Consider the following 17452-nt stretch of genomic DNA (forward strand, 5'->3'; position numbering starts at 1 on the left):
TTAGCCCACTTTCCGATTTCACGAAATAAGAGAGCGGGCATATAGTAGGCATTTGGAGAAATGTTGCTGCAGCGTCATTATCGAAAGCCAATAAAGCTTAAAGCTTGTTTTTATGAAGTACACGGAAAGCTCTTCCATGCCTTCGAGAATGACCTTCGAGATTAAGGGAAATTTATCGTCCAGTTGCTTAGCTCATGTCGACCTCATAAACGACGCCATTATGTAGAGAGTGTCAAATGCTGATGGTAGCAAATACGAGAAAGCCATTAAGGCTAATGGCGTGATAAAAATAAACTGTCGCAACAATCGAATTTTATCTCATCTTTCCGTTGGCCGTAGTTGCACGCCTCATGGTACACTTTTGCCAATCAGTGTTCAAAATTAGATTCATTCCCATCAGAAACAGTATGTTTACACTTTTTCCAAATTTAGCACATAGAAAATTAATTAAATATTAATTAAAATGGAAATCATAATATGATCAATATTAACACAATATATACCTGCATTTCTCATGGATGAATTTAACGAAGTGGAAACCTTTTTAATTTTATCTTTGGATAGCGGAAACTCACTTGTTTTGTGAGGGAAAATTCATTAAATATTTTTAATATATAAATGTTAACTTGATGTATGAGATGAAAATGTGGTTTCAAAGCTGCTAATTACGTTGTTTGAAAAATAATTTATTTTTTGAGTTTCTATTTAGGGATTATTTGTCGATGTACATAATTCTTTTTATCCCCTAAACACAATTATTACAATATTTCATTTTTATAAGTGAATAAAGTTAAAATGTTGCGCACTTTATTCCAATTATATATATTTTTTACACCTAACTTTTCTCGATCATAGTGAGTTTTTCGATGAATCAATTTGTATGAATTAATTTTTTAAATAAATTAATAAGCTAATTGTTTTATATTTCCAGGGTTACAACCGAGATGGACTACTCCTGCCAGTTATCCTGGGAACCGTAGTGATTCTTGTCCCAGCGACAATCGCAGTATGCTTCATGATCATAAGAAGGCGGCGTAGGCAGAAGGACTTGCGCAGAGAAACAATCGGGGTAAGTATTTTACTTTGAAATCTAATACAATTATAGCTCTACTCTGAGAGTTTTGAAGTTTCTTTCTTCATGGCAATTCGCCAAAGATTTTTGTTATCCTAAAAGGTTTGCAAAACGAATTTGTATTTAGGTATTACCAGCGAGGGGTGTTCCCGGACATTTTACATGCTAATTTTATCCATTTATTGCATTATTTCACATTCTACTGTTGAGATTTATTTTTGGGACAATATTTCACGAATCGCATGTTGCGTACACTCGCAGCTAAAACGGGACTTCAATTTTAATGTTTGTAATTCTGGATGTTTATGTCGCTCACAAACTTTTTACAATGTCTTAGTGATTTTCGAATGAAAATTACTGAACATTAGAGTAAAGCCTATTGTAAATCTACACGGTGGGAGCCCATGACTTGAATTCACATAGCTTTGATACAATATCGTGGAATGTGATGGTTATTCTTGCTGTCAGTTCAATCCGTAGTTCCATCTGAATTTCTTCTGCAGCAGATTCATTGCATGTGGTCTAGCAATAGTTTTTGCTTTGAAATAGTCTTATTTTATTTTTTGGCTAAGCAACAAAACCTCCGTTGATTTTAAAAATACCAACTTCCTCCGCTGTCAGATAAATCTGGATGGTGACTTGACTCCTCCACCGCAGTGTTCTATTCTGACTCTCTGTGGGCACTCAAATGGACTCCGTTATCTGAACGTGATTCACTCGAGGTAATGTGCCGTGAAAGGCTAATTGTGGCTCTGCCGTTTATCTGGGGCATCTTTTGCCTGGATGGACGACCGCAAACGGGATTGAAATATGTTTCAGTAGCGTTTTCTGATCTTGATCACCAGAGGAACGAAAACAGAATGTTCCGTAAGCTTTGAACCTCACGATACTGTGAAAATGACCCAAATTACGCTGCTCATAAATGCACTTTTTTTAACTTCCGCGTAGAGTAATTTTTCAGTCGCTAATGCAATAATGTTGGATCTTTCCGTTCTCGCTCAAGCTGTTACGCATCCAATATTTCATCTCCTGCAATCATGAGACATGTGTGATGATCTTTTTTTTAATCAATACTTGTTCATGGAAAATTCAATGGCTCATTTCGTTTTGTCAGTATGTTATCACGCGACCATGGTAAATTACTTTGATGCACAACTGAAATAGATTTGCCATTAAAGGAATAAACCAAGTACATCTGCATCGCTGGCCGTTTGCATGCTTTAATTGTCTAAATAGATAACTATTTGAGCTCTAGTCATCAATTCACTAATTATTTGGGTGAATTTTATACGTTAACACTTTCATTTTGTACATTTGTGGGTGCATTTTTGTAAATTATTAATTTAGCCTTTGTAAATTTGTGCAAGCTCTAACTGATAATGTATTGCATTTATTCGTGTATTCACACTGCATATGCATTGCAGAAGAAATTTATTCTAATTGTCTTAATTTTGTATTTCTTCTACTTAGTCTGCGGAAAAATACTGCGAGTATCACTTGAATATACCGTTATAGGATTCGATAAAACGCTAATTTCAAATCAACTACAACTGAGGATTTGAAAAATCTGCAAGTAAAGTTTTATATTGATTTTCGCGAATGGAGTTAAAGCGTTAGAATTTTTGGGAAACTTTAAACCAATTTTGGCAATGTAACTTATGATTGTTATTTGATCATCATGCAAAAATTAAGTTCAAAACTATACCACTCTTTCGAACATAACTTCAACTGTTTAGCGAATAATGGTATTCACACTAAACAGTTTATAGGACTAAAATTCGAAAAAGATACGAAAATTATAGCTCACAAGAGATCCATCGAATATGTAATGCACGAAATACAAGAATTACGTAATATTTTGTTTTTTTCCACCCGTTTCCAACCCTAATCGCCCTTACTCATTCCATCTCTGGGAGAAATCCAAGAAATTGTGCGGGGCATTTTGCTGTCGCAACGGTAGCAGTCCCTTGATCCTCGGATCCCTTCTCAAGGCATTTCCTTCGTCATATCTGCCGGAGATCCACCATGCCGCGGCTCTAAGGAATTCTATGTGCTGCTCTCGTAGATCTGCTATATCCGGATTTTCTCTCCCTCCATGCTGTCTGTCTCTAATGCTTCTTCGCCTCTCGTCTACTACGTAATCCACTCTTAGAATGCCATTTTTAAGCCCTTCGGTGAAAAGGTTCACGTAAGAATATTGTGAATTTAGAACCAAGTATGGTTTTCACGAAGGAATCATGGTGTAAAAAAAACGGAATATATTCCCTCATGTTTTATACTCTAGAAAATCTGTTGTGTTTCTATGAACTGAATTTGAAATATAGTAGGTACTACAGTGATTTTTAATTTTCCAATTACAAATTTACATTTTACAGTTTTATTTCAATTTTAAAAACTGATGAAGTTCTTTAAAGCCTCCCTAAAACATCTACAGTGAACAATACTTAACCATACTCTGTATACTATTACCTTCAGAAAGATTATTTTATCGATATTTCGATCATTTTTGCAATCAATAATGACCAGGCGTTTGAAGCATTGCTGAATTTTCTCTTATGTTTTATTTTTTTTATCTGTGCACTCTGCTACTGCAAAAATATTGTAGAAAACCTTGATTGAATATTACTCAAGCCCCAATTTCCTTATGATTAGAAATTTTCATGTTAAAACTAGTAACTATTGCTTAGCAGCGTCCAACTTCTCACGAAAAAATTCCCACAAAATCGTATGCCTAATTCTCAAACTATCTGTTTGGAGACATTTAAAAAATTTTAATCTTGAATAAATATTTTCTTCGAATATGCATAGTATTTCACTATTGGAAAATAATTTAGTCTCAAGTTTTAGTAATACAGCCCCTAAAATGCACTCGAATCAATTGATCAATAAACTGATCACAGCTGATCGGATCAAAGGAATTCGATTCAGTCTCCATAGAAATATCATGGTGGAAATATTAATTAAAACGTTCAGATTCTAATATCAATCAAAAATTAGCTGAAATTTGTACGTTAACAGAAATCCGAGAAAGGAGTTATGATCGATAAAACTCATCGCTGGAATCAGAGATTTCTTGTTTAAAAAAATATCTATCATTGCGAGACTTATGGAGATAACATAAGAAGAATAGGTGAGCGAAAAACAAAGAGGACGCTCCAACTGTATTTTTTTTTTTTTGTTTTTCCTATTCGTGGGAGGCGGAAGTGTGCTTTGCGAATTTTATTTTCTCTGCGAGATCCAGCGAAAGCGACTCCTCGTTATTTCTACCGTATAATTATCGCCTTCCGATTCCGCCGCTAGGCTGTGTTCCGTTGTTCTCTCTGTCGCACGGCGCGGCGACGGTAGGTGATGATGCCCTTGGGCTTTCCAGTGTGGGCGTTAAAATGCGCCTTCATTTATTATAGCCACCTCTTCCACTTCTGACTCCTTTTTGCATCGCATTCCACTCCCTCAAATCCTGTACAATAGGGTCATTATCTCGCGCCCTTGATGGAGGAGCGCAAATGCTGCGTGGGAATATTTGTGAGCTTCAGCGAGACTTCGCCATTGCGGAGTTTCAATTAGTGGGGCAGTGGAGAGGTATCGTAAAAGTCGGGATGAAAAATTCCCCAGATTAGGATTGAGTTGATATCAGTTCACCTTTTTGCGGCCCTTATCATTGTGGTATTAGATAATCTATGGTTTTAGTTTAAACTATGCCTTTCAACCATTCTACTCCTATAGAGAATGACTTCAATTGCTCGTTATTTTTGGTCTGAGTAGCGATTACTCTAGCAATTCATAGTTTTAAGTGAAACATTTGTGTTTTAAGTGAAAAAAGTGAAATTAAGTACCATTTCCGTCGTATACTTTCCTCCCTATTCGGTGATTTACATATTATTGTTCGTACTTATAGCCGTTAGAGCTTAATTGTGCTCAAAATATTTTTAATGAGCATTATAATTTCGCGCATTCTACAAGGTGTACAATATTGCATTCACAAAACTAACAAAACCTTGTAGATATCAAATATTTTATTGCTTGATAGAAATGATATTATAAGCTTGTATCAGATGTTGATGACCTTTGAGTTTACATTTCTTCAGGGTTGACATGAATACCCATATTAGGTTGGAGTTTTTATATTAGTGAGTAAATAAAAAAATTGTTTCCAATTTGTTTTGCTAAATAAATTACCAATTTTAATTGTTAATAATAATGTATTTAATGTACCATTATTAATTGAATTTACCATAATTCATCCATTTGGAAATTCAAAAACTCCTATTAAGTCATGTTCTTAATATAAAAAGCGAAAAGTTTTAATGAATTTAGATCTGAATCTATTCAAATGATCAAATAAATACTTTCACCTTTTTGCAAAATGCCGTTGAAAGCTCGTAGTAGAGGCAATAGACAAGCTTTGCCTGAAAAGCAACCTTCTCTCTCCCCCTCCTTTCTCTATCGTATTGTCAATGGGAATGTCCATCAGCTGTGGCCGAAGCGTTACCCTTTGCCTGCTGGGAACTTCGCAGAGGAGGGGAAGGGGGATGAAATGTTCCCATCGCTGGAGAACATTCTCCAGGGGCTGAAAGGGACAGGCGTGACAGCTCATAAACCGGCAATTCAAAACTGAAGTGATCCATCCAATCGCGGGCGATCGATCAAGTGGCCATATTGGGCTCCGGCTCTTTCTCTGACATCTGGCCCCTTCGCTTTCTTCTCCCTTGTATCCATAAATACCCATTTGTCCTCCAATGTTTCGCATTTAGGATCACAAATTCTCTTGTCCTTTAGGGAAGATTGAAAAAAATATTATTTCCCGCAAAATTCAATGCTACCATTGATTGAAAATATACACTTATTTATTTCGTGTGGAGTACGATTGCGCATATACACTAAGTTAAAAAGAAAATAATAATAGTTATACCTTTAATAGCTCTTTCCAAATTCAGGTCACCTATAAGAGAGAGTGCTCGGTGATCCGAACTTCAAAGAAAATGTGGACGCCTTAGAAAAAGTCCTTGTCTTAAGAACTGATGGAAACGTTAAATTTCTCATTGAAGTTCTAATTATTATTTTATCGCCCCCTATTTCTTGTATCTTTCATTTTTGATAAGTTTATGTGGTTTTTAATTTCCACATTTATGAATAAAAAGAGACATTTTCTTGAAAATAAGGACATGAGAAGACTAAAGTAATGCGAATATGTGGCTTGAATATCTATAAAATGAAACTGATCGATAAGACTCTATTTTAGATGCCCTGTGAATTATAGGCAATTGTGACTGACATATTATTTTCCCTTTGAAGGTCTCCGTAAAATATTCGGTTAAGCTAGTTCCAAGGCGAAGGCTTCACCTTCCTTCGTTCGTTGACTGAAATTTTTACATTCTGGCCATTAAACCAGAGAATTTTTCAGCCTATTCTCCTCTGTTGATGCAAATATAGGAAAAATGAATTCAGACAGTTAAAATAATTTGCTCTCTTTTCAGTGGATTGCATTATCTTTTTCCATGTCCGCTTGGTTTTCGGTATATTTGTTCCATAGCAAATGGCATAAAATGGTTCTTGAGAATTTTTGGTTTATGGTTCGATTTGCATGAGAATCGGTGCTGCTCTCACCTCCAATTAAATACCTGTTAAGTTTCATGAATAGTAGGGAATTTTTTAAGAATAAATGTTTAGAGTGAGTAGTAAATGCGTGGATATTTCACAGCAATAGGTCTTATGCAGCGGCTTAGCGTAGTTGCTTTGCGCACTGCGCTAACGCAGTGACAACGGCCTTTAGTGAGGGAGGAGGCAAACATTTTCCATACCTTCTCTGGCACGCAATAAAGGGCTTGAGGATAAAGTGGCTGGCGTGAGATTGAGTTTCAATCGGCTCTCAAAGGAGGAAATAATCTCGATCCAATCCAATCCATCCGACAAAGGCCGCTCGCCGGTCTGCCCGTCATTGTCCCATCTTCCTCTAAATCAAAGCACGGACGTGATGGAAATGGCGGCACCGTCATCGACGCGAATTCCGTCCTTGACTGATTCCCAGCATCTTTCCCGCGTTGTCAATCAAAGTCCATCGCCCTTCTCTTTTGGTGCGCCTTCCGTGAATATGCGCACCCAGGGCCGGAACTAGGAGTTCGGACAGGGGGGCAAAGATCAATTTGCGGCCGCCCCTTCCCATGAACCCCCTTTACTACCTCCCCTCCACTAAAATAATATACATACGTAAGCTATTTTTTTGAGATGCAGTAGGTGAAATTACACACCGAATGTTTCCTATTTTGAAGTTTTATTAACATGGACTTTTATTAACATCGTCACCAAAAGCCAACGGACGCGGTGAAAACCAGAAGAGAATGCAGAGATCATCTGATAAATGCCGCGAAAATCTTCGAAGCCACATTTTATGAAGATTATTTGAAATGTTTTTATTAATATGCTCATTAATTAAATAATATAATGATTATTGCAAAATAAGTAATTAGAAAAGTTATGTAAATATTTTAAATAAAATTTCTTATATATTTCCGCCCCTTGAAATCTGCCGGCCGGGGAACGTGACCCGTCTGCTACCCCCTAGTTCCGCGCCTGGACGCACCTCATTTGGCAGTCTCTCGGTTTATATTATTATACTATACAAGTTATAAGTTGGCTATTTGCGAGGTGGTAACAGATAATATGTAATAAAAATGAAAAAAATGAAAATAGATCACCAATATAAAACTAGATTAGTGAAATCGAAATTTTTAAATAAGAACTGAAAGTATTTTTCCAATATAAATTTTTTACACCTCTTCTTGCAGCTACTTATCTTGCTAGTATTTGCTACCCTTGACGACCCGCGGTCGAAACATCCCATCACCCACAACTACCGGTCTCCGTCTCCTCTCTTCCTCTGCATGCCCTTCCCACAATCCCCTTCTTTCTTGCACCCGAAAAACCCCAGCGCTTAAATCCCTCGGCCCGATTGGAGCCACTGTCTCCCCTGGCCTATTTGGCACGCGGCCAAATGAATTTCGGTCTCCCCATCCTCCCAAATCCCTTGTCCGATTGGATGAGTCTCAATAGGTTCTGCATCCCTCTCTTGTGATATTCCTTTCAATGTTCGTTGTGTTTCCTTCTAAGTTCGGAGTTTGAAGTATGTACCGCAGTGATTTGAAAATTTATACGTTTGTCCACAAACTAGCCACTTTCAAGTTTAATACATCTCTTGGATGGTAATTTTATAACCTTTAAATTATATTTTAAAATAATAATGTTTATTCAAGAATTATTGGAGTCCCTGTATTATTACTTAATCAGCACATTAGAAGCACCAATGTAGTATTATCAATTTAGTAGTCCAGATTTAAAAACTTGGTTCCTTATCCCAGGAGAGAACGGCTCAGTTTATTGTGTTAAACCTTGCATTAATCCTTAGAGTACTGGGGCGAGCTATCGCGCACCTCCTATCTCTCGCAAAAAGTGCCAGGAAAGCGATAGTGCACCTCCTGTAATGCCACTCTGAGATGCTGATAGTTCACCAATCATTCAATAGTCAATATTCATTTTATTTTAACATTAACTATTTTCTTTAAATTATAAAAATTAACTCATATTACAAAAAAGATCTTTAAATAATGCATTGAAAACGTGAAACCACTTGTAATAAAAATTTTTAATTTTTTTAAATATATCCCTTTAGTTTTTTTATACCTAATTTTCTTCTTACCTACAGCAAAATCAGCAAAAATGCCTCGGCACTTTTAGCATAGTTAAAGAATCGGTTGGCACTCAAAGAATTAATTGTAAAAATAAATGAGAGTGAGTAATAATAAGTGCATGGTAATGCTTACAAAATTATCAAAACCGATAGTTTTTGGGTTCACATGTTTGGGCACAGATTTCATCACTTTACCCTTATTTTTATTGTATTTGCGTCATTTAAATATCATTTCAAATTTTGGGAAATGGTGTGCAATTCTTGGAAGAAACAATTAATCCTGACTTAAAATATTAAGCTAAAGCGTTACGTAAATTTAATCTCGTGGTTTACTCTCCCGCTGCTCTTATTCCTTTTCGCTTCCTCGGGTCTTCTCCGGTTATTATCCGGTCTTAACACTTGAATGTGGAGTTCACTCTCCCCATTACTCTCTACTCTCTCACTCCACATTATCTCCTTCGTTCACGAGTCCGCCTCACCATCGATTTCGCATTTTCGTCGGAGTCATTGTGATTTGGCGTGAGCGTTGGCTTGGGATGTATTCTAATCCCACGACTCATGTGTCCCTCTGAGTAAATCGAATTAAACTCTCGTCTTCGCTGCTTGTGTGCTTAGACCTTCCCGATAGGTGCTCTGCCTGCCACTTATTTTGCCCTTGGAGCTGCGCAGTTGACGATGGGACTTTTGGTTTTTGTTGCTGGTCACTGAATTGGGGAAAGGAGACAATAGAAAAGATTAATTCCCTGCCCATAGTACCTAGAGTGTGTACAAAATCACTTTTTGCTTCTGCTAAATCACAGTTTTTTTAAGCATTTTTCTAGAATGGTGTAGTGAGGTGGAAAGCGACCATATCTGCTTCATCTCGTAAAGCCAATATTGTTCATAAATATGGAAATTATCTTTAAAAGCTTTTTTTTTTCAAATATAATAATTTTATAACACTTTGACGAACAATATTTTTGCTTCTATAACTTTTTTAACATAATATCCATTTGAACTGCGGAGAGTGCAGATACATAAAATTGTATTCATTTAACAGGAACCAAACGCTAAGAATGTTATCAATCTATCCTATTGAGGGTATTAATTTCTCTTATTTACTAAAGACAAGTTTATTTACTACAGAACAACTATAAGTTAGCGGATAACATATAAGATGGATAACTTATTTTATAATTATTTTAAATTCGTTAACTCTGGCCTGTTGATGCATAAATTTATCACACAGAATTATTTATTCTCGTGAATATATTAAATATATCTTGGAAGGCACCTCTGGTTTTCCAGCGGGTAATTTGTGACCTTTGTGCCGATGTTTCGGGAACAGACTCAGCTCCCGTCTTCAAGGCTGATGGGACGCGAGAGAATTAAAAAATACGCTTTGATAGCATATTTTTTAACCTAACGAAAATTTATCTCATTTGAAATTTGTGCAATAACAACTTGTTCAACATGTAATGTTTTCCCCTTATTTTTTTCTGACTTACGCCCGAAATAATTCTGTCTCAAAATATTTTCTGTCTTACTTTCAAAATTTCTTTCTTTGAACCACGCAAAGTACCAACTTGGCTTATCACACACAGTAGACTGATGATATTTTCCATTGTTTGCGCAATGGCATACCTTATAAATGCCACAGACATTGATGATTTCTCTGAACATTTGTGTACACGTTTTTTTAACTGGTTATTTCGTTGTACTAGCGATATTCATACTACAAAAACTCGGCATGATAAACTAGTTTTGACTCGCTTTGAAAGGAAAAATTGCACGTCTGAAACATGGGTAGGGAAATTTTTTTTCGGTGCCTACATCAATCTTCCAGTTAAAGGCTTTTTATTTGCTTGTCCGCATTTTATACGAGACCTCCCCAAGCATGATCGTGGAGGGTAGGAACAGGGTTTTGTGCCTCTTAGCCCAGGAGGCGGGCAAACTCCTCCCCCGAAGTTTCCTTAAGGAAAGAAGCGGCGGGTCTCCTTAATCATCGGACTTTGGCATCCTTAATGCGCATCAATCTTTCTTGGAACCCCATCCCCTTTCACCCTCGGCCCTATTCAGGCCCTATCCAAAGGACCCTGGTGGAGACAGGGATTCCAGCACCCACACACATACCTGCACTCCCACACCCCGCCGACGTCCAACCCTAGCCGCTCCCTTTGTCGGCCTGCACTCGGGATGCCTCGGGAACCGACCGCAAAACCCCTTCTTCTGGGCGCAACAGTGCATATTAATTCCTCTTCGACGGTGATACTCCATACTCTCTCCCTTACTCTCCGTCTTCTATCTTGATGTTGAAGAGATTCGGTTTGGTGTGATGGTGAGAGTTTCGCCTTTGTATCCCGCGGGTCTGGGTTCAGTTCCTCGGAGATCTTCAGAGGCAGTTGGTCCCCTCTTTGACGGCGTGTACTGGGGACAGTGCTTTGAGGACGGTGCTTGGTCATCAAGATTGGCCGTAGTCCCAATGTGATGCCTTCTCCAAAGAGCGAGCTAACTCTGACGCAAGGTTTTTCTTTACCTTTACCACACTTCTTCTGGACGCATCGTGGAAAATTAATTCTTCTCCGGTGGCATTATGATGGAGTGTTTTTCCATCGTTATTAGGGAAAGCTAATACAGGTTGTTCAGTAGATGATGTCTTTTGTGAGAAATCGGTCTTTATTTGAGTGGTGTGTATATAAACCACTCGTAGTCTTTGTATCCCGAGAGACTGGGTTCAGATCCTGGGAGGTCTTAAGGGGTAGCATGCCCCCTACTATGGTAGTGTATATTCTGAGTTCTTTGAGGACAGTATTATGTCACCAAGATCATAGTCCCAATGTGATGCATTCCCTGAAGAGAGAGCTAGCTCAGACGTTGGGTTTTATTTGCTCTTACAATGCTTTATCTGGACGTATCGCGGAATACTAACTATTCTCCGGCGGCGATCCTCAGATCCAATGAATTTGTGTCGTCCATCATAGTGGGTTGCGCTGTCCATGTATGCCGTCGTTATGATGGAGTAATTTTCCATCCTCTTCAGGGAAAGCAAATGCATGGTGTTTAGTAGATGATGCTTTTTGGGAGAAATCGTATCTTGTTTGGGTTGTGTGTATAGAAACCACTTGTCGCCTTTGTATCCCTACGGTATGGATTTTTTATCCTCTCAGATCTTCAGAGATAGCTCGTACCCTACTTTGGCGGCGTGAATTCGGAGTGCTTTGAAGATAGTATTGCGTCATCAAGACAGGCCATAGTCTCAATATGATGCCTTCCCTGAAGAGCGGGCTAACTCAAACGATGGGTTTTTCTTTAACCTTCCTTCAATTTTTCTGAGGGCACCATAGAATACTAATTCTTCTCCGACGGTGACCCTCGGACGCCATGAATGTATCACGTCCATCCTAGTGGGTTGTCAGCCGTCGTTATGGCGGAGTACTTTTCCATCGTCGTCAGGGAAAGCTAATCCAGGGAGTTCATCAGAGGATGCCTTTTGTGGGAAATCGTACCTTTTTGAGTAGTAAGCATAAAAATCACCAGCTCTTAGTCATTGGTATAGGCCATGGTCCGAATGATACCTTCTTCAAAGAGCAGGAGAATTCAGATGCCAGATTTTCGGTACCCTTCCGATTAGGTGCAAAATTGCATTTTAATTTCATTCTGGCATCGATAATTCGTACCCTCTATCATTCTCTGCCCCTTTAATTTAGATGTTGTGACGTTCGAATTGGTGTGGTTTTTGCAATATCGCTTGTTGACAACATCCCGAGGGTCTGGGATAAAATACTCGGAGAAATAGGAAAGATCATAGGATGATACGAGTCTCATGATTTGGTGGTGTTTGTCAATAGTGCTTTGTGGACAATACTGCGTCATCAGGTTCGACTGTGGTCCCTTTGATTCTTCTCCCAAATAGCAGGCGAATTTGAACGCCAAATATCTCTTTACTCTCCCTGCCGTTGACCTCCTTCGATAGTGCAAGTGAATCTAATCACCTTTGCTACGCTCGAAATATAAGACAATAAGGATTTGAACTGATAAAAATTCCACGATAATAAATTTTTTGTCTTTCTTCATTGCTCAATCATCGTGGAGTAAACATCACCACATTCTACCTCTCAAGACAGTAATGATTCAAATGGTAATCTGGTTCGGAATCACTCTAAGAGGAAAAATAGCATTGCCTTAAACATGGATAGGGGCTTTTTTTCGGAACCTACATCAATCAGGTACTTCCCTTTCGATAAACACGGCTAATATTTTATTTTACCTTGGATTTTCATACCACAGTAATTTAGTTTCATTGTGATCAAATGAAGTAGGAACACTGCATAAGCGGTGACTAAGAATAATTGAAGTTTAGGTCAGTTTATACTAGAGAATAAGGAGTTTTCTCTGGATGGATTTTGTTACATATGACACTATAAATTATATTTTATCTTACATAAGAACTGTGCGCTACATGTTTGAGAAAGATTTAGAATATTATGATAATATTGATGTCTTACCACGCTATGAAGTAGGTCGGCAATGGTTTTAGTAGAACTACCATTGAGATTTACAGCATATTTATACCTTCCATTTCGTTAAATGTGACCTATTTCAGTCTTTTTTTATCAATAATTGCATTTATATGAATATTGGATAATTTCATTGCACTCATTTTTCTCGGTTTTTGATAAACTGCCCATACTTCTGTAAACCTAATCGATGAAATAGTTTTTTGATCTAAAGCAATGATATTTTTTTCATTGTTGAAATGACACATTGAAATATTTCCACTTATAGATTTATTTTACACTACGCGTTTCGTCGTTACAGCGACATTTTCAAGTGTAAATGTCGCTGTAACGACGAAACTTGTAGTGTAAAATAAATCTATAAGTGGAAATATTGCAATGTGTCATTTCAACAATATTACGAACTTCCACCACATCGTGCCTAACATCATACAAGATATATTTTTTTCAAATGAAACTTTTTTTTCCATTATCATAGAAATACGAGTTGAAATATCGACAAATCATTCATTCATTTGGTTTCTATTAAACTGATTTGCGAGTCATCTTTGTATGTTGCTCCATGAATAGGAATAAGAAATAGTTTTTATTGGTTAAAAGTGGTTAATTTTTATAGAAATTGAGAGGAAAAGAGGTATTCCAGAATATAAAGCCATTAAAAACGCTTTTGATTGGTATTCCGAGCACTGTCTCTTCATCTGTTAAATGCGTCGAATCACGTCCACGATAGCTACACATGCTGTTTTTGTGTACACAAGTTTCAAAATTTAACAAGAGTTCTCATAGCTTCGTCAAACATGGTGTAAGGTATTGCATGCCATAAAAATTAAATTTGAAATAATAATATTTTTTCATATATTGCGGCAAATGAATTATTGCGTCACCGATTTCACTTCTGTATTCATTCTTATTTATTATTGTAATGTTGAATGAACAGAGAAAAAATATGTTTTCTGCGCTGAACTTTCGTGTACGGTGGTGTGTTGTATGTGTTTCCAAGTGAGTCTATACTAATCGTCATACACATACAGGCATATAGGCATATATTCACATATAGGCAGCCAATTGTAGTACTTACTCGAGATTCATAGTGGAAAGAGTTACTCTTAATTTCGGAGGAATTTTGGTTTTAGGTAACCCCATAGCATACAACTTTATTGATTACCGTATGATATTGGCGTCATGGTAAAGATAGTGAACACTACTCTTGCATTAATTTATAATATCGTTGCAATTCTCTTTTCAATGCATTGAATTTATTCGTAATCCTCTCTTTTAATATATTTTTGGATGTGAAAAGAAATTTACTCTCCCATTAAACTATTTATTACTGTAAGTATGTAACTTTGCGATCAAAGAGAGGCGAAATAATAAATTAAATCCGACCCGTCTTTTATGTAATAGGTATTATTTGTATCAACTTGTAGACGTTTCTAGGTGTAGCTCATAACTGGTTATCGAGGAGGTTATACCATACTTACATGCATGAAAGTTCCAACATATTTATATACTGAGTGAATGAAAGTGGGATCAGTCAAGGTATCAACTTTTACGTATTATATCATAGATATATTTTGTTGTCTTCCTAATAATCTTTTAACTTGCTCTCTTCATATTATTATCTTAGGGAAACAATTTTATTCCGCATCATCTCTAACAAAGTCCGTGCCTCTATATATTTCGCCTCTCTATGTAGATCATGCCAACTTTGCGTCCAGGAAAGTTGGTATGACTTACATTTTGACTTACAAAAGTTACCAATACATTTTAATACTGAGTAAAAGACAATGGGGCCAGTCAAGGTATTTAGATTTTATATTTGACATTGATTTATTCAATTCTTAACTTGCTCACTGAATATTACCACTTTGGGGAATTAATTTTACCCAGTATCATTTATAATTGAGACCATTCCTCAATAGATTTCGCCTCTCGACCTCTCTCTTTCTTATTTTCTTCCTATTGGGAACTCCTTTCACCTGACTCTTCTTCCGTGTAGTCTTCTTTTCCTTTCCCTCTGGTGACTCCCGCACCCCCATATCTCAATGCCTCACCCACACCATTCCATCCGTGGGAGGCCATTCATTACATCAGCACCCTTTGGCGCTACGTCTCCGCTCCAACGACTTCCACCTCAGACGGCTGCACCTCAAACCCTACCCACAATCCATCCTTTCGCTCTCCCTCACCTCAAAACGTCCCCTCGCCCCCCTTGGACCTCAATCTCCTTCGATGCCGTTTCTCCTGTGAAATGGCCCTCCTTGATCTCTCGAGCACTGCTTGGCTCTACCCATTCGCACAACCCCTTCTTTCCGTACCCCGTCCATTAGCTAATGTGACTCCTCGTACAATTTTGATGTCAGGCCGCTTGGGTTTCGCTTTTTATCACACAATTGGTTGTACAAATTTCGACTTGGTGACGGGATAGATATATCTGTGTCTCACGCTGATGACAGCGTTGAAGCTATTGTGTATCAAGACAAAAGACAGGTCAAGTCTACCTTTAAAATCATGCAACATTTTCATATAGTTTATACCCTCATTACTGCACACACCTTGGATAATTTCTTTCTTCTGTAGCCCAGCCTTGTTCATGATTATGTCCTAAAAGTATAGTCTTCCTCTTAATAATTGTAACAATGTAACTTGCCGTTTTCATTCTCTTTATGTCTATTGTAATAGATATTATTACACTGTAGTGTTGTATTTCCCTTTATCATCTAAATTCTATCCCTCATATGAGCTAAAAATGAGATAACTTGTTTTTAATGGATGCGTTACTCATTTCTTTACTCCGCATAATTTGACTGCAAATTAGGAATATCTTTATTGGTATCGAAACGAATTATCCCTATTATTCCTTTTCTGTCATTTGTCTCTCATCGTGGGCCATAATCTTATATGTAATGCATCGTTTAGTTAATTTGTGTCATAATATCTATGTATTAGATTGAGCTTCCCTGCTCCTATATTATTATTCTTAATTATTCTTAAAATGGAAAAATATATTCTAATAGGGACGGGGGAGCCTCAAGTATTTGTTTATGTCCCTTTTTGATGACGAAACTTGAGGCTTCAGGAAAGATGGTGTTTATATATATTAATATCGCAGGATGTTCACATAATGCACGTAAAAGTATGAGCATCGAAAACTATTTCCAACTACTTGAAATTATCCCTTGAATAAGGTACTTAATTCTATCATATTTTCAGCTCAATGCCACACACCGTGGATCTCAGGTTAAAATGAGTGCTGTAGAAATGTAGAGAAGTACGTTCGCAATATTTTATCAGAGATTTTTTCCTCGATGAAGAACCCAATTTTGAAATTCGAAATTGAAAATGAGTGCACGTCTGTCGAGAGTATTTCCTCCTCTGTGAAATATTCTCTCAATCCTCCTGTAAATAAGATTCTGGAGATATTGACAACATTTCATGGGAAACTCTCTCCTTGGGTAGAAACTGATGCAATGATTCAAAGAAAGGAATTGGAGTCACGCGTAGCAAGTCGGATGGGATCTTTTATCTTATCACTTTTCTTCCCCATTCAACCATTTCTCATTTTCTCTCTTTTGCGTACATTCTCAGACGTTTTATCTTCCATCTTCAATCCCTACTATCTGATTTTCCACGTTTGCGAGGTGAAGTAAGTCGCTCCGCCGTCTCGTACGTACGCGAGTGGACCAGCAACAACTAGACTCCAGCGTCATGCGTTTCCCTTCAACGCCTTCACAAAGGAGAGATAGCCGCTTTGTTCTTTTGACTCTATTTCCGTTCGTGTTGTGACGGGAAATTCTTTTGAGGAGGTAAAGAGGCGTAGGCAAAGCCCGCATCACATCGGGGAGTCAAAGATGCGAAAAAGTTCCCGTGATCGTTTGTTGTGGGGGTCGATAAAGTGAAAGTCAGTTCGTGAAAAGAATACTGTCTTCTGGTGCTGAAGAAATATCCTTTTGCATTCAGTCTTGAATTCTCCTTTATTCCCACGATTCTTATTGACCAAAGCTGGATTATGCGCTCAAATCTCTTCGTTGGAGTAATTTCACAAATAAAAATAACATTTAGGGGTTTCAAAGCTCTAGTTCCGCCATATAGCGACTAATTGGTGGTTAACTTTCGACTTAGTGACGACATATATACATTGATAAAAGATAGGACATGTTTTTGTCGACATCGACCTGCAAAACTTAAACCCTGTGCGATGAA

The 17452-nt window shown here is 37.5% G+C and overlaps 1 protein-coding gene across 1 annotated transcript in view; it reads left to right on the forward strand.

Annotated features, from left to right (window-relative positions):
* LOC124154067 (proline-, glutamic acid- and leucine-rich protein 1) overlaps window positions 1-17452 on the forward strand; it is a 635207-nt gene that overhangs the window by 491592 nt on the left and 126163 nt on the right. The window contains exon 2 of the mRNA XM_046527568.1: window positions 932-1069. Coding sequence (XP_046383524.1) covers window positions 932-1069 — 138 coding nt within the window. The remainder of the gene's footprint in view (window positions 1-931; window positions 1070-17452) is intronic.

The sequence above is a fragment of the Ischnura elegans genome, chromosome 2 (genome assembly GCF_921293095.1).
Source record: "Ischnura elegans chromosome 2, ioIscEleg1.1, whole genome shotgun sequence".
Taxonomy (NCBI): Eukaryota; Metazoa; Arthropoda; class Insecta; order Odonata; family Coenagrionidae; genus Ischnura; species Ischnura elegans.